Source organism: Dromiciops gliroides, chromosome 4, assembly GCF_019393635.1.
Source record: "Dromiciops gliroides isolate mDroGli1 chromosome 4, mDroGli1.pri, whole genome shotgun sequence".
In the NCBI taxonomy this organism is placed as follows: domain Eukaryota; kingdom Metazoa; phylum Chordata; class Mammalia; order Microbiotheria; family Microbiotheriidae; genus Dromiciops; species Dromiciops gliroides.
The window spans coordinates 237,105,900-237,127,670 of NC_057864.1; the positions used below are offsets into that span (position 1 = coordinate 237,105,900).

Consider the following 21,771-nt stretch of genomic DNA (forward strand, 5'->3'; position numbering starts at 1 on the left):
CACGCACACACATGACACATACACATACGGAAACACAAGAGTGTGAGGAACGGGGTCAGGGGGCGGGTCTATTTGACCCCATTCACTTCCCGGTACACCCCAGCTGCAGGCCCGGCCAGAGCTTGAAGGTCTGAGGCCCCACCCCCGTAAGGGCGCTCCCCACCCCCACCCCCACCCCCACCCCTTTTCGGCCTGCTCCTCCCCTGCCCGGCCAGATCCCCATGCTCCCATGCCGGCCGGGGGCCTCCGCTCTTCCCCGCCAGGGTGCGGGCACGGAGGCTGCAGCTGCCCCCACACTCACCTTCCGCGCCGCCTCCAGAGTGGACAAAGACCACAGGCTTCCAGGCCTGAGAGGGGTTCGCGCCTGCGCACACCGAGCCTCCGAATGAGGCTGCTGCCAGACCCCGCACGGGCGGCGCCTCCCCTGCTCCATCCCTTACTCCTCACCCCCACCCCCCGCCGCGCCCGCCGAGCTCCGCCTGGCTACCCAGTTTTTCCCGATTGTATTTCGTCTGTACTTAGTTTACTTATTTTGTGGGTTCCATGATGGCAGAGATCGCCTTTTGGCTTTGTATCCCCATCCCTGGAGACAGTGCCCGGTACGCAGTAGGGCCTTAATAAGGGTTTATTGACTGACTGACTGACGAACTGATAGGTGCACACAGAAGTATGTGCAACATATATTCAAAGTCAATACCAAACATTTGGAGGGAAGCCCCAGGAGCCAGCCGGAGGGTCAGGAGAGGCCTCAAGTAAGAGGTGGTGTTGGAGCTGGGTCCTGAGAAGGCAGAGGTCGGGTACATTCTAACATGGAAGGCAGACTAATAATGATGTGATTAATAGAATGAATTATAACTATTATTATCATTACTATGTATCAGGCACTATACTAAGTGCAAAGCTTTCAACCAACTCAGATCCTAATGGAAGGAGCAACTTGTAAATAACTAGTTACATTCTGTAATAGGCAGTATTTGAGCTAAGTCTTGAAGGAAGCTGGGGAAACAAGGAGCAGAGATGAAAGGGGGAGCCAGAAGATAAAGGGACCAGTGTGGGAGACAGCAAGGACGCCACTATAGCTGGATCATTCGAATTTTTGGGGGGGCGGGGTGTGGAAACAACACCACGGTTAAGAACACCGAAGGGGGACAGCTAGGTGGCACGGAAGATAAAACGCTGGCCCAGGATTCAAGAGGACCTGAGTTCAAATTCAGCCTCAGACACTTGACACAAGCTGTGTGACTCTGGGCAAGTCACTTAACCCTCATTGTCACGCAAAAAAAAACCCCAAACCCAAAAAAGACAGTATAAGGGAGTTTTTGACAAGAGGCCCCTTTATCTTTTGCCTTTTGTAATAATTGTACTTTAAGCTCCAGAGCTCTAATTATTTTTCCAATTTTTTCATCTAGCATTCTCATTTCATCTATAAAATTAAAATTATTGATTTTATTTCTTCAAAGAATTCTAGAATTTTAGAAACAAGAATAAATTTATTGCCAAGCTCTATTTTTCTTGGGAGGCTTTGCTTGTTGAAGTTTTGGAGTCGATTTCTTTTTTTGGGTCTTGTGTTTTAGGCATTTCTAGTAATCTTTATCAAGGGGGTCTTTTTAAATTTACTTTTTTTTTTTTTGTGGGGCAATGGGGGTTAAGTGACTTGCCCAGGGTCACACAGCTAGTAAGTGTCAAGTGTCTGAGGCCACATTTGAACTCAGGTACTCCTGAATCCAGGGCCGGTGCTTTATCCACTGCGCCACCTAGCCACCCCCAAATTTACTCATTCTTAAAGTCATATTTTCCCCATCATTAGAGTCTTTTCAATAAAAAAAAAATCTGCCTTCTGTTTCTCCTACCTCCCCCTCCCCACTGTGAAAGGAAGAAAAATTCTGAAATTATCTCTCCTCAGTCAATTTTCCAGGTCAGTTATTTATTGTGTTTTTTTCAGTTTTAAAAATTTCATCTTAATATTTCTTGTCCCCTTGGCTTCTGTTTGGTCTATTCTAATTTTCAAGGAGTTTGATGCTTGAGTAAGGTTTTGTGCTTTATGTGCCAGTTGTTAATTTTTTTCCAGTTCTTTCTTCCATAGATTTCATTTTTTTCCCACTATCATTTAAAAAAACAAACACATTTTTTATGCTTAAAAAAACAACTTCATCACTCCCAGGAATTTTAGTTAAACTTGTGCTCAAGTTATGCTTTTCTTTGATGCTTTGATTATAGTTTTTTTGGGGTTTTTTTTTTTGGTCATTCTATTCTTTGTTAGTGAGCTTCCCTACTATAAGAGTTTCTTATTGTGGAACTCCTTTTTTTCTGACTTCAACTTCAAGTTAGGGCCAGATTCTATAAACTGCTAGAGAAAATATCTGAGCTAACCCTGCTGCTCTTTTCTTGAACATTTAGCGTTATTTTGTTTGGGAATCTCAGAGACAGTTCAGACTGGAGACCTGCAAGTTTTTCAATGCTCCAAAGTGGTCTGACCCAGGGCAAAGTCTGATTTCTGCCCTACTAGTCTGAACTCTGCAAGTTCCTGACCTGGATTTAGGTCTGAGCAAGAGGCCTATGGGCTCTCTGTAGTGAGCGGTAGACTGCTACTGTATTCAGCTGCTATCTGCCTAGAAAGGTCTGCTTATTCAAGTGGCAGAACTGCAGGCTCCTCTGGTCTGGGATTCCTCCCCTGGTTATACCTCACAGGTTTCAGACTGAGCTGAAAGCTAGGGATCTGAGACCTTGCTCTACTCTTGGGGTTAGAGCCACACAGCTACTGCTTGCTTCTAAACTTCCTGCTAAGTACACAGCCCTAGCATGCAACCAATCCTCCCCCTGGAATGTCATCCCTAGATGTAGGTCTATTCCTCATTTGCTCTGTATCTGTGACCCAAAACTGGATAGTGAGCAACAGAACTGCTAGTTGGCCATCATAAGTTTAGGCCCATTTGTGCTAGATTTGGGACCTCTCCTTGTCCTGGTACACAGCCTCTCCCTGTACTAGAAAGCTATGCCTGGCCATTCTTGGTTAGACCCTGTCTCCATTGTTCTGTCTAACTCCTTATGCTGTCTTTGTCCTCTGTGATTTTTTCTTGGATTTCCTTGTTAGGACTCAGTATGGTATTTATTCTATCCATTTGGAAAACTTGTGGGATTGAGATTGGTTGTACTTCTTCCTGCTACTCTATCCAGTATGTCTTTTTAATAAAAAATATTTATTTTATTAATTTTTTGTTACATTTTAAATTATGAGTTGTCTTCCTCCCTCCCTCCCAACCTCACAGTAGAGAAGGCCAACATGTGTGTATATACATACACACACACACATATATAAATGTTGGCCTATATATAAATAAAAGAAACTATACAATACATTCTTTCATATACCAGTTCTTTCTCTGGAGGTAAATAGCATTTCCATCATAAGTCCTTCATAGTTAATTTGAATATTCATATTACTCAGAATAGCTTAGTTATTCAGTTACTCTTCAGATAATACTGTTGTTACTGAATACAATGTTCTCTTGGTTCTACTCATTTCACTCTGCATCATTTCGTGTAAGTAATTTCTTATAGCACAGTGGTATTCCAGTCTTACTTTCCAAATTGAAATTTTTTTGTTTAGGGCCAGACTCTGGGCACTTCTAGAGGAAATGTCTGGACATTATTTGGTCCTAATTTGTATTTTTTGGGGTCCTATTGCTTCTTTCCTTGGGTATTAAATGCAATGTCTATCAAGGATCTTAGGGACAACTCAGACCAAGGACCTGCAAATTCTAAGTACAACCAAAATAATCTGCTCTAGGGCAAAGTCTGATCATTACCCTTCTCATCTGGGCTTTGCAGACTCTTGATCCCAGTTTGGGTTTGGGTGACACATTGCCCTTGGTTGAAGTTCTAGTATACTGCTGCTGGTTCCCTCTTCTATCAGCTAGCTAGAAGGTTCTGAAAGCTCAGATCAACAACTAGTCTCCCTTTTGTCCTTTGTTCTAGAAGAGGACCATGACATCAGGTTGATTTTGTGACTTCAATGAATTGGATTTAAGTGAGGCAGAGCTATGCACCAACCTCATTCTCTCCTTCAGGGCCATCTGAATCTAGAGGCAAGATATAAGGATGACTGGAGATGGCCCCTTATTTAAGGCAATTGGGGTTAAGTGACTTGCCCAGGGTCACACAGTGTCTGAGGTGACATTTGAACTCAGGTCCTCCTGACTCCAGGGCCAGCACTCTATCTGCTGTGCCACTGAGCTGCCCCAGTCTCCTTTTTAGTCTCAGATCTCTGCCCTGGTTACTCAGCTGCAGATCTAGAACTGAGCTAGGGTTGAATCTGAAACCTTGCTCTCAGGTCAAAGCCACACTGCTCACTTCTCCTCCTGTTTCTTGCCTAGTACATGGCCATAGTCCTGAGATTTTTTTTCTTGTCCTCATACACAGATATTATTAGCTGGATTATACTACACTACTGGCTTCTGATTTTCACTTCTTTAAATGCCAGTTCTGTGTTTCTGAATTTCAAGGTTTTCTTTGTTTGTTTGTTTTTTACTTTTTACTTAGTAAATTAAAAAAAAAATCTAAGGTTGAATTGAGGAAAGAAAAGGTTTGTCTATATGAAGGAGAGTATAGGAAAATCACACTACTTCAGGGGATAACATTGTAGGGTGATCTGACATGTGGTCCTTTAGGGGGAAATGTAGACTCTAATTCAACAAACATTTATTAATTGCCTATTACAGGGTGTCCCAAAAGTATTGATGCAGTTTTAAGCTTTTTGAAGCTTTGTGTTAGGGCCAGACTCCATGTATTTCTAGAGGAAATGTCTGGGTCTTGGTTCTGATTTGTATTCTTTGGGGTGTCACTTCTTTCTCTGAATATGGAATAGTATGTCCATCGAGGATTTAGGATCTTAAGGTGTTAAAAATTAAAACGATATTAAGACTTTTGGGACACTCTACATGGTACCAGGCATTGTGCTAGGTATATATATAGAAAGAGAAATGAAGTAGTCCCTGACCTCAAGGAATTGACTTCCTATTAGAAAATCTCAGGCAGAATTAAAAGGATTCTTCCAAGTACTATCCCCATGCTTGCCTATATTAGGTATGTGTGAGACAAGACTAGTCATAATAGAGACTAGAAGTCTTACCGCACAAGGGACATGTTAGTTCCTTAGTTTTAAGGATCTTATAAGGGTCCCAATTTACTTCCCTAGTCACTGTACCTTATTACCTATAGTTTCCATTCTTGGGGACAAAAACTCATTAATAAAAGTTCTCCTTTTTGGAAATGGAGCTATCTTGTGTTTCTGAGTAGATTCAAATCATTTAAATATTAGTCTTTTACTTATAGCAATTTTTTAAAATGGTGATTCAAAATTAATAATAATAAAGTATCCCTGCCTTTTATAAGGTTTTTGATGGTTGTTTTTTCACATATATAAATAACGATCCCTGGACAATCAGGATACATTATCCTGATTTCAGTGGATAAATAATTAGGGTCTAGAAAGATATTAGTCGAAAAAAAAAAAGAAAGAAAGATATTAGTCAAAGGATTCATTAAGAAAGGAGGCAAGGGGGCAGCTAGGTGGCGCAGTGGATAGAGCACTGGTCCTGGAGTCAGGAGTACCTGAGTTCAAATCCAGCCTCAGACACTTAACACTTACTAGCTGTGTGACCCTGGGCAAGTCACTTAACCCCCAATTGCCTCACTAAAAAAAAAAAAAAAAAAGAAAGGAGGCAAGACATGTTCAAGGGGAACTGCTTGTCATAGATGTAAAGGAAGGACAGAAATGGAAAATCCAATGGTAGGAGGGAAATAGATATTCTAAAACAGTCATATCAGCAGGGAGGGGGCAGCTAGGTGGTGAAGTGGATAAAGCTCTGGCCCTGGAGTCAAGAAAACCTGAGTTCAAATCTCACCTCAGACACTTATTAGTTGTGTGACCCTGAGCAAGTCACTTAACCCCAATCGCCTTAAACATCCAGGACCATCTCCAATCATCCTGATGTATATCTTGCTACTGGACCCAGATGGTTCTGGAGGAAAGAATGAGGTTGGTGACCCTGCACAGCCCTCCCTCACTGAAATCCAATTCACTGCAAATCATAACATTACCCAGATGTCATGGTCCTCTTCAACACAAACAACAACCAACAGACAACCCTGAACCATCAAGCTTCAAAGGAAAAGGTAAAAATTTTGAATGAGTTGCCTACAAAAATATCTTGGAAACTATAACTTCTTCATGCTTTACTATATCTTGGCCATATAGCTACCACCACTACAATTCTACCTTGCCTTTCCTTCCCAATAGCCATTTCCTTATGCTCCAATGGGATCTTCTGTAATGGTCATTGTTAACCATATTTTCTGGCTCCTGATTTGGTAGTTTTCTGAATAGTAAACTGTGTGGGAGATTGTTTCAGAATGTCCTGGGAATATGAATATCTCTGTTTTTTCCTTAAGTCTCTAGGCTCAATAGTATCTATAACTCTACATGTCTGCCTTTCATTTCTTAATTTTTGATTGATTGATTGATTGATTTTTTAGTGAGGCAATTGGGGTTAAGTGACTTGCCCAGGGTCACACAGCTAGTAAGTGTCAAGTGTCTGAGGCCAGATTTGAACTCAGGTACTCCTGACTCCAAGGCCAGTGCTCTATCCACTGCGCCATCTAGCTGCCCCGTGCCTTTCATTTCTATTTGCCAGAGAACTTCACATTCTCACCCTACACTTGAGGGAACGGTCAATGTTGATGCAGCCCACACTCAGCATTACTCATGCCAAGGAAGGGGTTATCTAAGACCAAATAACCTTTCATGTTAATACCACAATACATTCAAACCACATACACATACATATATGCCCTCTCCGACATAATATTTCTACTTGAAACCAATTGGTTTCATTAACATATACTGGATTTAAATTAGTGTGAGAATTGGAATGACACCCCCTGTTGGGAAAGACATTGCAGGGAAGCTCTGCCATGAGGAGAAAGCATGTGATTTAGAAACCATGTGACTTTAGCATCTGGAAGTTGCCTGGCATCCAGAAGTTATATCTATAGAACCACCTGTGGGACCTGTCAATCACAGCTACCAGCCAATTAGCTTGGAGCTGTGTGTATGGACAGCCCTGTTTCTGGTTTCTCAGGAGGCTTCTGGGAGAAGCCGAGGAGCAAGCAGGCCTTTGGGGTTGGAGACTTCAGCTTGGTGGCAGGGGAGGCAGATTAGGGAGAGCAGGCAGATCTAATTCTTTATCCACCTGTTTCTCTTTACTAACTCCTAATATACTTTAATAAATACTTAATGCCCAAAGATTGGTGCTACACATTTTCTTTTTTTTCTTTTTTCTTTTTTTTTTTTTGGTGAGGCAATTGGGGTTAAGTGACTTGCCCAGGGTCACACAGCTGGTAAGTGTTAAGTGTCTGAGGCTGGATTTGAACTCAGGTACTCCTGACTCCAGGGCCAGTGCTCTATCTACTGTGCCACCTAGTTGCTATACATTTTCTAATTTAAGGAGACCACTCATTAAATTTTAGACATCATAGCTAGAATTTTAGCGCCTTACATTAGAGAGGATGACAGAGGCCTAAGTTCAGAACTGAGCTCCTTGGAAAAATGGTTTCTGGGCTTGTCAAAAGAGACTGATGGACCAGGCCTTAACTGTAGAATGATAACTCAGACTTTTTAAAAAGCATACATGAAGGAAAGCAAGACTTGAGGTTGTTGTACATTATCCATGAGCAACAATAAATCACTGGACTCCTGTGCTCTTGTGTAACCAGTGTAAACATCTTGGACTGAGGCAGTTATAAATCATCAGGTGACAACGTAGGCAGCTGGTAAAACTCACTACCCACTTTTTAGACCCCTATGCTCCTATATAAATGTACTGTAAACCATGTTCCTATGTAAACATGTTTCTAAGCTACTGTACAATAGGTCATTGGAGATGGTTCCCCACTTAGGATATCAGAGAAAAGGCCTAACTACCATCTCCTGACTAGTTAGTTCTCCTGCTTATGGTGCCTGAATTGAGGTCAATCAAGCCAAGACTGGTTTTTCACTTTTACAAAAATACACAGTGGAGAGAAGCTGCCCTGTTGTAATGACAGACTTAGACACTCATGAAGAAGAAAGTTATATGTCCAAGTGTCTGTAAGGGTTGATCATATAAGGTAGAAAAATTCACTTGCTGTACTACTAAAGAGAGGGGTCCTCAATTCCTCTTCTCTGGTTCTCCACCCTTGGAATATGCCTCATCACCAGCCTTTTCTAGCCATTCCCCTAGGAATGTAATGACCTACTTCCTAGTCACTGTTGTTGGCTGTACTTCCAAAGGGAGGTACTCTGAGCATGACTATAGGGGGGATAAGGAGAAAGACAGATATACTTTAAAGCAGTTAAGCATTAAGTAGCTTTCCCATATAATTCACCTAAGTCAAGATATCACCCTTGTGATGTCACTGATCCTCTTCTAGAAGAAGGGCGAACAACAACACCATAAATAAAAGAGCAATGGTGATTGGTTCATTTTCACTCAAGGGAAAACCCTCGATTCAGCTTTTATCTCACCTTGGGATGTTTTTAAAAAATATTTAAATAAGTAAGAGGCTGTCTCATATAGTTCAGAAGACCCCAGTGAAGCAAGAAGCCACTAATTTAGACAGAGTCCATACTTTCTGCCCCCTTTCATTTTTATTTGTAAATTATTTTTGTAAAATGTTGTAAATTTGTAAATTTTGTAAATCATTTCAACTTGTAAATTATCACGGCCCTTGTCTCTTTAAAAAATTCCCTGTGGGGCAGCTAAGTGGCACAGTGGATAAAGCACCGGCCCTGGATTCAGAAGGACCTGAGTTCAAATATGGCCTCAGACACTTGACACTTACTGTGTGACCCTGGGCAAGTCACTTAACCCTCATTTGCCCCGTCACCCCCCCAAAAAAAATTCCCTGCGACAAATTATGAAACATACATCAAAAGTAACTATGATTGATCTAGCTAGCATTAATACTAATTAAATTAAAGTAAACAAACCCTAAAGAACAGATGAGCTTTGAGTTTTTACATATGCTCTCCTGGTGGCAGAAAGTAAAGAAAAATGTCCGGCAAAAAACTATCACTGTCTGCACATGTGATTGGACGAGGGTTCTCCATTTCTCTGTAATAGGAATTACTTTTCTCTAAAAGGTAACAAAGCTGTCCCTAGTGGCTGATTTGCCCTTATATCACTTGGCTTTGGCTTCCTAAAGGCCATAGAAAGTCCCATCCATGTGAAGTTAGGGCTCCTCTCCACTTAGTAAATTTCTAAAGCCATTATATCCTGCCCTGCTTGACTAGAAGTAATTCCAAATGAAAATGAATGGGCTGGGGGCAGCTAAGTGGTGCAGTGGATAAAAGCACTGGCTCTGGATTCAGGAGGGCCTAAGTTCAAATCCAGCCTCAGACACTTGACACTTACTAGCTATGTGACCCTGGGCAAGTCACTTAACCCTCATTACCTGCAAGGAAGGAAAGAAGGAAGGAAGGAAGGAAGGAAGGAAGGAAGGAAGGAAGGAAGGAAGGAAGGAAGGAAGGAAGGAAGAAAATGAATGGGCCAAGTTCAGAGAAGCTAAATAAAGCCACAGTATCTTTGTTGTATATCCTTTATGTGTTAAAGCAAATTAACCTCTTTTTGTTAACTTTTCACAGACTTGTGAATGCCTCATTTTATCCCAACATTAAATCTGAACTAAAGGAATGCCAGTGTTAGTCCTGTCTAAAATTTGGCATAGTTGTTAATTGGGATGAGATGAAATGGCCTTGGGGCTCGCATCAAGGTTGAGTTGGGGGGAGAGCATTACAAATATGGAGGGTGAGGTGCATGTCATTTTACTGTTTTCCTCAGTTCCTCATCTGTAAAATAAGCTAGAAAAGGAAATGGCAAGCCACTCCATTATCTTTGCCAAGAAAACCCCAAATTGGGGCATGAAAAGTCGGACTGAAATGTCTGAACAAAACAGCTGTAAGCCTAGTCATTGAATTCTATTAGTCAGCACACCTCATGAATTAGAGCCCAAAAGCTGACAACGAAAAGAAGCTTGGTTACAGTAAGATACATAGACATGACCATGAGACTTATGACATACACATAAGACCAGCAAAGCAATGCCTAGCAAAGACTACATGCACTTATGGAAGAGTGTACACCAGGCTTATGAGGGGAAATGTTTACTCTTTTTCTTACTATGTTGTGTCATTAATGTTAGTCCTTTGAACTAATCGTGGCCTTTGGTTTACTATAGTCAAATCAATCATATTGTTAAAGGATTAGGAGCTATGGGTTTTGGGTGGATGTGACCCCAAAGTATCTTGAACCTGAAGAAGTTTATTTGGACAACCTGTGTATGAGAGGAGGGTGTCCCAGGCATTTCATATATGTATATTTTTCAAGTGTCTGCATTTAGTACCAATCAAATCTACATTCACTGGTCCTTCAATTTCTTCACTGCTTTTCTAAATCTATAGATACACATTCCAAGTATATCCCCAATCCACTGATTTTCCCATAAAAGGAAAAATCATACCTTCTGACCTCGTGGACTTGAATATCACTGATAGGGTTCAAGTTTGATGTATAAACACAAAAGAGTTCTTCTCTGGGAGACTGCATATGCTAGTGGATGCATAGTTTTCACAGGTCAGTGATGTAAAGAATTGTTATTTGAGGTTTTTATGACACCATCTCTTGGCTAGAATTAAAAAAAAACCTTGGTGCAGGCACCAGCCTGGGGCTCCGCAAACTGCACGGTGCTCCACCCACTGGTTGCAGCCATTGCCATGGCGCTGGCACCCCAGTCATCACCACTCACTGATGCCTACATGGGCCTGGCAAAATTATAATGATTGGAAGCCTAGTGAGGGCAGTCATGTGACTATCAGAGCAGCCAGCCAATTGGCTGGGGGCTGTGTGTGGTCAGCCTGGGGTCTACTGGGAAGAAGGGAGGTTTTCCACCATTCTAACATGAAGCTGGAAGGCAACAGGATGCTGCTGTATATTCTCAGCTGATTCCTGGGTGGTGGTGGTGTTTCAGGTTGTATAATTTCCCTTTCCCCATTTTATTTCATTTCCCTTGATGCTACTGATCCTGTTTGTGTTTTGTTCTTTTTTTTTAAGTTTGTTTTTGTTAAATAAATCCTGCTCTGTTTTGAGGGAGGCTGCTGGTCTCCTTCCTTGCCCCAATATTGCAGTGAGCCGCCTAGCTAACACTCCCCAATTAAAAATCGGTCCCTACAGTGAGCAGATGTTTATAGATTCCCACTGTGTTTATAGGAAAGAGTCGGATCATGAAGACACAATTTTATTCTACATCACATTTTTAAAAATACCCTTTGTGAGGTTCATTGTACTTTTAAACTTCCTATTCTCATTGGCAAGCTTTCCAATTCAGGCATTTGGATCCTTTCCATAGTGGACAAGATGGTGGCCAGTGTTGTCCAGTCTTTTTTTTGGGGGGGGGGGCAGGACAATGGAGGTTAAGTGACTTGCCCAAGGTCACATAGCCAGTAAATGTCAAGTGTCTGAGGCTGGATTTGAACTTAGGTCCTCCTGAATTCAGGGCCGGTGCTTTATCCACTGCATCACCTAGCTGCTGCTGTCCAGTCTTGATCTGTTGGACAATCTATTATTGTTTGCCAAGTGAATCTATATTTGCTCTGGGTCACTTATTCCTTGTCCTAACTTCCATTCACTCCTTTCATATACTTTCATTTGTGCTCCAAACCAAAATTTCATTTCAGCATTCAATGTCTGGGACCCTCTATGACTCAAATTTATTTTTAAAATTTCTAGTTCACACACACGACTTCAATGAGATATTTTAAATTTTAGAGTATTCTGTCAGGTGTAAAACTGTACATGACCCTGTGCATTGTAATCTAACAGTCAGTAATAATAGCAGCTATTATAGTGTGCTTACTGTTTACAAATCAAAGATTTCTATAAATTATCTTATTTGATACAAATAAATCTGCAAGGCAGGTGCTACAGTTATTATCCCCATTTTACATATGGAGAAACTGAGGCTCAAAGAGGTTAAAATGACTTCTTTATAGTCCTACACCTAAAAAGTATCAAATGCTGGACTCAAACACAGGATTCTCTTGCTTAGAGTTCCTTTTATTGCACTACATTTTCTCTACTGAATTAAGATCTTCATCTCCTGACCAGCTTGGCTTGGTGCAAATTATAACCATAATTCATGGACCAGATCCACAGAGCTATGACTAGCAATTATGAAGAATTTTAAGAGCTGGAAAGGACTTTGGAGATTCAATCCATTCATTTTGCAGATGGAGGAATGGAAGCACAAAGTAGTTACATGACTTGCTCAAGGTTACAAAGTAAATTAGTGGTGGGGCAGCTAGGTGGCGCAGTGGATAGAGCACCGGCCCTGGAGTCAGGAGTACCTGAGTTCAAATCTGGCCTCAGACACTTAATACTTACTAGCTGTGTGACCCTGGGCAAGTCACTTAACCCCAATTGCCTCACTAAAACAAAAAACAAAACAAAACAAAGTAAATTAGTGGCAGAGCTAGAATTAGAACCGAGGTCTTCTGCCCTTCAATAGAATAGTCTCGGGGCAGCTAGGTGGCCTGGTAGATAGAGCACCGGCCCGGGATTCAGGAGGACCTGAGTTCAAATTCGGCCTCAGACACTTAACACTTACTAGCTGTGTGACCCTGGGCAAGTCTCTTAACCCCAATTGCCTCACCACCACCAACAACAACAACAACAATAACAACAGAAGAAGAAGAAGAAGAAGAAGAAGAGAACAGTGTCATCACTACATAATATTGCCTGTCAAGGTAGTGGACAGGGCTCTCAAGGAATTCCCTCTTCTCTTTCTAGGGGATAACTGAAAATATTTAAAATATCTGTCCACACACACATACCCTAGTGTGAAAATTTATATATATATATATATGTATGTATATATTATATACACACATGTATGTATACACATATATCAACATATCTACATCTATACCTGCACATACACATTTATGTTCATATACACACGCGTGTGTGTATAGATATAGCTATAGATGCAGGATTTTTGAGTGGATGTGACCCCACAGAGTGCCTTGAACCTGGAGTAGCTTATTTGGAGGGGCCGTGAATGAGGGAGGTGTGCCACATGCATTGCATATATGTATACTTTCCCAGTATCTTTGTTTAGTACCAATCAAATCTACTTTCTTTCCTTTGTAGTTCACTGGTCATTCAATTTCTTTTGTGCTCCTCTGAGTCTATAGATACTCGTTCCAAGTCCTCATGCCCAATCCAGTGATTTTTCCACCAAGGAAAAAATCATTAGCTTATGCATCCTCTGCTGCCTCCTCATCTTGTGGCCTTGAATGTCACTGATAAGGTCTTTTAAGCTTTGATGTATAAACATAGTATCCTTTGGGAGGCTGTATCTGCTAACAGATTCATAGTTTCCACAGGCCAGTGAGCAGAAGTCTACAGATAATTATTTCCCCTGTATATGTAAGAAAGAGCCAGACAAATAATGAATCTACATATATCTAGATCTAAATACCTAGGTCTAGAAAGTAAAGAAGAATTAAGAAACCTCATGATGAGGAGAGCATGAAAGCTGGCTTGAAGCTTAATATAAAAAACAAAACAAAACTAAGATCTTAGCAAATGGTCCCATCATTTCCAGGCAAACAGAGGGAGAAGAAATGTAAGCAGTCAGATTTTATATTTTTAGGCAATCACTGCAAGATGGTGATTGCAGCCACGAAAGTAAAAGATGTTTGCTCCTTGGAAGAAAAACGATGCTTACTAAAAAGCAGAGACATCAATCACCTTGCCAACAAAGGTCCATATACTTAAAGCTATGTTCTTTCCAGTAGCAATGTATGGCAGTGAGAGTTAGACCATAAGGAAAGCTGAGCACTGCAGAATCAATGCTTCCAAATTGTGGGGCTGGAGAAGACTTTTGAGAGTTTCTTGGGCAGCAAGAAGATCAAATTGGCCAATTCTTAAAGAAATTAATTCAGGTTATTCACTGGAAGGTCAAATGCTAAAGCTGAAGCTTAAATACTTTAGCCACATAATGAGAAGACAGGAAAGACTGAAGGCAAAAGGAAAAGGGGAAGGCAGAGGACGAAATGGATAGATAGTATCATAGAAACAACAAACATGAACTTGGACAGATTTTAAGAGAGATCAGAGGATAGAAAGGTCTGGCATGCTATGGTCCATAGGGTCATGAAGAGTCAGACATGACTGAACAACAAGAAAACATCTAGGTATATATGGAAGCAGTTTGGCTGAGAGATTTCTTACATTCATTGTGCTTACAAGGTTTCTCTACAGTGAATTTTCTGATGTTTAGTAAGGTACGTGTTTTGGCTGAAGGCCTTTCCACATTCATTACATATATATGGTTTTTCTCCAGTATGAATTTTCTGATGCTTTGTAAGGTCCGTGGTTCGACAGAAAGCTTTACCACATTCACTGCATTCATAGGGTTTCTCTCCAGTATGTATTATCTGATGTTGAATAAGACCTGAGCAGTATCCAAAAGCTTTTCCACATTCATTACATTTATAGGGTTTCTCTCCAGTGTGAGTTTTCTGATGGTTTGTCAGATTTGTACTCTGGCTGAAGGCCTTTCCACATACATTACATTTGTAGGGTTTCTCCCCTGTATGAGTTCTCTGATGTTGAATGAGTGCTGAGCGGTCACTGAAGGCTTTTCTACAGTCATTACATTCATAAGGTTTTTCACCAGTATGAATCCTCTTATGTTGAATAAGAGCTGAACAAAAACTAAAGGCTTTCCCACATTCCTTACACGAGTATGGTTTTTCTCCAGTGTGAGTTCTCTGATGCTGAATTCGGCCTGAGCGATCACTGAAAGCTTTTCCACACTCATTGCATGTATAGGGTTTCTCACCAGTGTGAATTCTTTGGTGTTGAGTAAGGAATGCACTCTGACTGAAAGCTTTTCCACATTCATTACATTCAAAAGGCTTCTCCCCAGTATGCACACGTTGATGTTGAGTAAGGTATGTACTTCGGCTAAAGGCTTTTCCACACTCACTGCATTCATAGGGTTTCTCTCCAGTATGAACTATATGATGTCGAATAAGGGCTGAGTAGTTACTGAAGGCTTTCCAACATTTATTACATTCATAGGGTTTCTCTCCGGTGTGAGTTCTCTGATGCTGAATAAGTGCTGAACAGTCATTAAAAGCATTGCCACAAACATTACATTTATAGGGTTTTTCTCCAGTATGAGTTTTCTGATGCTGAATAAGATCTGAGCAGTAACTGAAGGCTTTTCCACATTGGTTGCATTCATAGGGTTTCTCTCCACTATGAATTATATGATGTCGAATGAGAGCTGAGTGGTCACTGAAGGCTTTCCCACATTCATTACATTCATAAGGTTTCTCTCCAGTATGAATTCTCTGATGTTGAGTAAGGTGTGCACTCTGGCTAAAGGTTTTTCCACATTCATTACATTCATAGGGTTTCTCTCCAGTGTGAATTCTCTGATGCAGAGTAAGATGTGTACTCTGGCTAAAGGCTTTTCCACATTCACTACACTTATAAGGTTTCTCTCCAGTATGAATTCTCTGGTGTTGAGTAAGGTATGTACTCCGACTGAAGGTCTTCCCACATTCACTACATTCAAAAGGTTTTTCCCCACTATGTATTCTCTGGTGTTGAATAAGGGCTGAGCAGTAACTGAATGCTTTATCACATTCATTACATTTAAAAGATTTCTCTCCTGTATGAGTTTTATGATGATTTGTGAGGTGTACACTCTGGCTAAAAGCTTTTCCACATTCATTACATTCATAGGGCTTCTCCCCATTATGAATTCTTTGATGCTTAATAAGGGATGTATGACCTCTGAAGATTTTTTCACATTCATTACTCTTACAAGGTTTCTTCCCTCTACAGATTTGCTGGTGAACAGTTAGATATGCATTTTGGCTGAAGCTTTTTTCATGTGTATCACATTTATATAATCTTTCTTCTGAAGGAACACTCTGTTGTGTAACAAGGATTGACCTCAGATTCAAGTTTTTCCCACTATCATTGCATTCTAACCCTTTCTCCTCAGTAGATGTTTTATTTTGGGAAAATGTAATATTCTGCAAATATTTCCCCTGGTTTCCCACCTGACTCTCAAACTTGGCCTTCAATTTCCAGACTTCTCCTGACATAGAGTCCTGGGGAACACTGCTTGGGAGTCCTTCCATTAACATATCCTGGGATGATCTTTCTTCTTGTTTTGGAATTGATTCCTTGATTTCAGACCTAATCTTTGAATCTGAAAGAAATTTAAAAATAAAAATTTAAAAGTACAAAAAAATACAAATATCCATTTGTCTTTCTGTTGTGATAAGAGAAAAATGAACCTAAAACAATACCTGGTATGTATACCTGGAATTTTACCTTTTAATTGCAAAAAAAAGTATTTACCTCATAAAATCCACCTAATAGTTACCTAACACTTAATATTTCTCAAAGTATTATGATATGACTTCTTTCATTTGAGCCAAATAACTATGAGGTAAAAATGTAGTATTCTCTGGGAACTATATGATTCTCATGGTTCTCTGTCTAGGTTTTCCCAAATCGCATATAAATGGCAAGTTTGGTATTCTTTCCATATTGTTTGTGGCTGGTTGAGTATATCTAAACCTGTTTTATGTTTTGATACAGACCAGTCATGTGATAGATTGTATAGAAAGAGCTGGCAAGGTGCTCCAATAAATGCAGTAGAGTCACGTAGAAGCAACAGAGCAGCAGCAAACTGCAAGAATTATTTGAAATGAGGCTTGGGTCAGGTTCCTGCTTGTTACTGATGTCTCAGAATTGAAGTAAAATTCCAAGGTTGGATAAGGCTCAAACCAAGTTTCTGATGGTCAGTGACCTTTGAGTCTGGGTTCACCATGATTCAGAATGAGTTATATAAAGGAGGGGGTAGCTAAGTGGCTCAGTAGATAGAGCACTAGGCCTGGAGTCATGAAGACTCACCTTCCTGAGTTCAAATTTGGTTCCAGACACTTACTAGTTGTGTGACCTTTTCACTCAGTCCTGTTTGCCTCAGTTTTCTCATTTGTAAAATGAGCTAGAGAAGGAAATAGCAAACCTCTCCAGTATCTTTGCCAAGAAAACCCCAGATGGGGTCATGAAGAGTTAGACGTGACTGAAACTACTCAATAACAATAACAAAAAATATAAAGGAATGTCCACCCAGAAGGTTGGAAAAGCCTCTAGTTTTAGAAAAGGATGGCTCTGTGCCTGAGAAAGGAACCTCAGTATTTTTTCTGCACGCATTATAGAAATAAGACTTCCAATTCTTAAGACAGATAGAAGTAGTATATTAGAAATGATCTAGGGGCAGCTAGATGGCGCAGTGGATAGAGCACCGGCCCTGGAGTCAGGAGTACCTGAGTTCAAATCCGTCCTCAGACACTTAACACTTACTAGCTGTGTGACCCTAGGCAAGTCACTTAACCCCAATTGCCTCACTAAAAAAAAAAAAAAAAAAAAAGAAATGATCTAGCTAACCAGTTTCCAAAAGAAGGATACTTAATTTAAATAATACTCAGTGGTTCTGAGGGATTCAATTATCATATCCATGAAAAGGATTCTCAGAACTATATATCCAGTCCTAATCTTTTTCTTGATCTGTTTTCTGGGTTAGTTGTTTTTGCTATGAGATACCTATATTTCTTCTATTTTTCTAGACTTTTGAATGTGTTTTAATATTTCTTCTTGCCTCATGGAGTCATCTGGTCCATTCTAATGTTAATGGAATTTGTTGCTTGGACAACAAAAGAGATACAAAGTTTTGTTTTTCTTGTGCCAACCTGTTAATTCCTTTTCCAATACTTTCTTCTGTAGCTCTCATTTTTTTTCCCATTTTTCCCCTGAAGTACTCTCATTTCTATAGAAATATTTTAAACCCTTTTTTAAAATGCTCACTTCATCTCTTCTAGGAATTCCAGTTGAGTTTGTGTTCAAACTGTGTTTTTCTGTGAGGCCTTGCTTATGGATGTTTGGAGTCATTTTCTTCTATGTTTGTGTCTTGGACATCCCTGTCACCATAATAGTCATTGTGAAAGGGTTCTTTTTTTTGTTTGCCCATTTTCCCAGTCTACTTCCTGATTTCAGACATGATTTTAGGGCTAAGTTCTGCAACACTTCTGGAAAGAAAGTTGGAACTGGTCCTGCTACTGCATTCTTGGGGTATTAAGTATTGTGTTATTCTAGGATCTCAGGGATTGACTGTGGACCTGCAAGTTTTCAGTACTCCCAAAGTGGTCTGATCCAGGATAAAATCTGATTGTTGCCCCTGGTCTGAGCTCTGCAAGTTCTTGACTTGGACTTTAGTCTGTGCAAGGCTTCGCCCCTATAATCTAGCTAAAAAACTCTGTTGGTTCAGAGTAGTATAATTGTAGACTCTCCTTTGATCTCAGATTTCTGCCTTCATTATTTCTCTGCAGACTGGGAGAGATGCTGGAAGTGAAATCATGCTCTGTGTCTGACATCTAAACCATACTGCTGCTGCTCCTGGCTTTTGAACTTCCTCTTCAGTTCACTGCCCAGGGCCTCCCTACCTGAGATGCCAATCTTCTGTACTGGTTCTCTTTTTAGTCTGCCCTGAGCCTGTGACCAGGAACTGGATGGTGGGGTCAAAGCTGCAAGTTAGAACCTATCCCACCTGTAGTGACCTGGAAGTGTTCCTTATAGGTCTGGGAACTCCACTCACACAGATACATAGCTTCTCCCTGGGCACTAGAGTTTTCTGTACATTGTGTGCTATTGACTCACCTCAGTCCCCAGACCTCTCAATCTTCTTATGCTGAGCTGGGCTATATAAATAACTCACTGTTCTTTTCAATTTCCTTGTTGGGATTTGGTCTGATGCATTTTCTAGAGCTGTTTAGAGAAGCATGTAGACTGAAGCATACCACACTATTTCCTATCATTCTACCACTTTGGCTCTACTTCCTCCTCCTCAGTTTCAATGCACAGAATCTCTCACTTCCTTCAAGACTCAGCTCAGGAACCACCTTTTACACAATGACATTCCTGATCACAAATGCTAATTCCCTTCCTCCCTAATTCCCTTTTATTTAACCTTTATTTGGGGCAGCTAGGTGGCCTAATGGATAAAGGACCAGCCCTTGATTCAGGAGGACCTGAGTTCAAACCCAGTCTCACACACTTGACACTTACTGGCTGTGTGACCCTGGGCAAATCACTTAGCCCTCATTGCCCCACCAAAAAAAGATACTCAATCTATTTAGCCTTACCTTATATTTATTTTGTATTTACTTGATATATAGTTTATATGGACTTCCCTAAAATATAAGCTTCTTGACTGCAAGAATTTTAATTTTTTATTTTTTATCATCAATGCCTAGAATAGAGCCTGGCACAAAGTAAGTGCTTAATAAATGTTTTTTGGTTGATTGGCCAGGGCTGAATACAATGGACTATGTGGTCCTGTGTCCTGAATGTTATGATTCTCCTAAGGTAGTCTAGAATAGCATTAGATTTTGAAGGGATGGCATGTTATACTGCTCACTCCTATTAAGCCTGCAATCTAAGCAAACCTCCTATTTTTTTCATATAAACTGTTAATGTTGTTATATCTTTCCCATTTTATATTTGTGAAATGTTTGTTTTTCAACCTAAGCATAGCACACTTTACAATTGTTTCTACTAAATTTCATTTTATTTGATTCTGTCTACCTGCATCAAGAAACTTCAATTACCTCCTTATCCTCCCTAGAATCCCTAACTACTTGCTATCTGAGACACACAGTGTCGTGTTTTACAATCTCTCTAAGACAATTATCCAGTATTGTGGCTCCAAGAATCTGTAGCACGTGCAGTGGCCATATCTGGTAAAACCATCTCAGTAAACAGCCTAAACCAGGTTGGGAGTATCTGACAGCCTTCAAACCTGTCACTGAGTTTGGGGTATGTCTACCCCAAGCACATGAAGTCTTTCCCCAGCAGAATGGATGGATGAGAACAATTTGTTCCAATGGCCACGAAGGCAGCGGAAGCCAATGCCATGGAGTGCTTAGAACTTGGTCAGCCATCTACTGCATCTCAAGCCATCACCAGTCATATTGACTTTTGTCCTGCCACTTCGCTTTAATGACTCAGGAAGAGAGAGAGAGAGAGAGAGACCGATGATTTTTTACAACTCTGACTCACTTAAATCCACTTCACGGGCAAGCAAAGACATCGTCACCCTGTGATGTCACTGGTCCTCTTCAAAAATGAAGAACAAAAAACAACATCCTTTATGATGTTGTATTAGAATTACTAGTGGTTTCTTATTCCTTTACTTAACTAAACTTTTTGTCTACTTAGCATTTAGTATGGTGCCCTGCACACCATGTGCATGTGTTTGTTGAACAAATAAAAATATGCATGTATAGGAACGCTGAGGCCCATATCTCAAATAAGACTTTAATAGGAATGAATTTCCAGAATAACTACTTACCTCTGAAAGAACAAAGGCATCAAGCTGCCTCTGATACACACTCCCCTTCCCCCATATCCCAGCCAGTAATGACTCTTTCACCTCAGGAATTAAAATAGTATTTTATATCTTTTAGTCACTTATTTATTATTTTGTATTCTCATTCTTTATGTCCTATACTAAAGTCTTCCTTGGATATTTCATCATGATGTGGAAGTAGGTGCCCCTGAGGTCTCAAAAAGTATGCCAATAGAATGCAAGTTTTGTCAGGTCCCACTGAGCTGGAAAAAAATTTGAGTATAGGATTAGAAAGAATTTTTTCCAAGAGCAGCCTAGTAAAATTCAGAAAGGCTGGCTACCTAAAGATTGGCTATCAGGTTACAAATTTTTTTTGACCACATAAACTCATGAAATCATCTACTAAAATATGAATTGATTGTGATCTGCTTCAATGAAAGGGGAACCCATATAAATGAAATCATAGATCTTTTGGAAATATCTATGTATGAGCTATATCCCCCTACAAAAGTGATTTATAAGCTAAAGTCTGATTATTTTATCTAATAATAATAGATGACATCTTCAGAGCCTTAAGGTTTATGATGTACTTTACATGCATTATCTTATTTAATCTTCAAAAAAGCCCTATGAGGAGGTAGGTAGGTGGCACAGTGGATAAAGCACTGGCCCGGGATTCAGGAGGACCTGAGTTCAAACATGGCCTCAGACACTTGACACTTACTAGCTGTGTGACCTTGGGCAAGTCACTTAACCCTCACTGCCCCCCCCCAAAAGCCCTATGAGGTAGGTACTGCCAGGCATCTCATAAAGAAGGAAACCTCTTAATCAGAGAAGCTAAATCATTTGCCCATAATCTTACAATTAGGATTTAAATCCAGGTTTCCTTTGACTCTAAATCCATTACTCTTTCCACTTAATATCATAATGATTGTTAAAGGGAATGTTTATCTAGGTTCTAAATTTCCCTGTGTCCGACAAAGTACCATTCAGAAAGTTTGCATTACATTCTTCAGTCTGATACTATGTTCCATTTGACCTCCTTGAAATATATGACTAGCAGTGGGATCTCTGGGTCAAAAGTTGTAAATGCTTTAGTCGCTTCCTTCAAATAATCCCATATTGCTTTCTAGAATGGTTGGACCAATTCAAGCTCCACCAACAGTGTAGCACTATACCAGGATTTTCAGTATACCTGACTTTTCCCCTCCACTATATCCATTTTGTTCATCTTTG

General features: G+C 40.3%; 1 protein-coding gene across 5 annotated transcripts in view; it reads right to left on the reverse strand.

Annotated features, from left to right (window-relative positions):
• The window catches only part of LOC122752962 (zinc finger protein 286A-like), a 105,499-nt gene that overhangs the window by 20,189 nt on the left and 63,539 nt on the right, over positions 1-21,771 (reverse strand). The window contains exon 5 of one of the 5 annotated variants that reach the window (XM_043999991.1): positions 14,359-16,332. The exons of 1 other annotated variant lie outside the window; for it this stretch is intronic. In XM_043999991.1, the coding sequence (XP_043855926.1) occupies positions 14,359-16,332 (1,974 nt within the window). Of the gene's footprint in view, positions 1-22; positions 110-301; positions 426-14,358; positions 16,333-21,771 lie in introns of those variants that run through there. 3 more of the 5 variants (XM_043999988.1, XM_043999989.1, XM_043999990.1) reach the window with 3 other exon arrangements.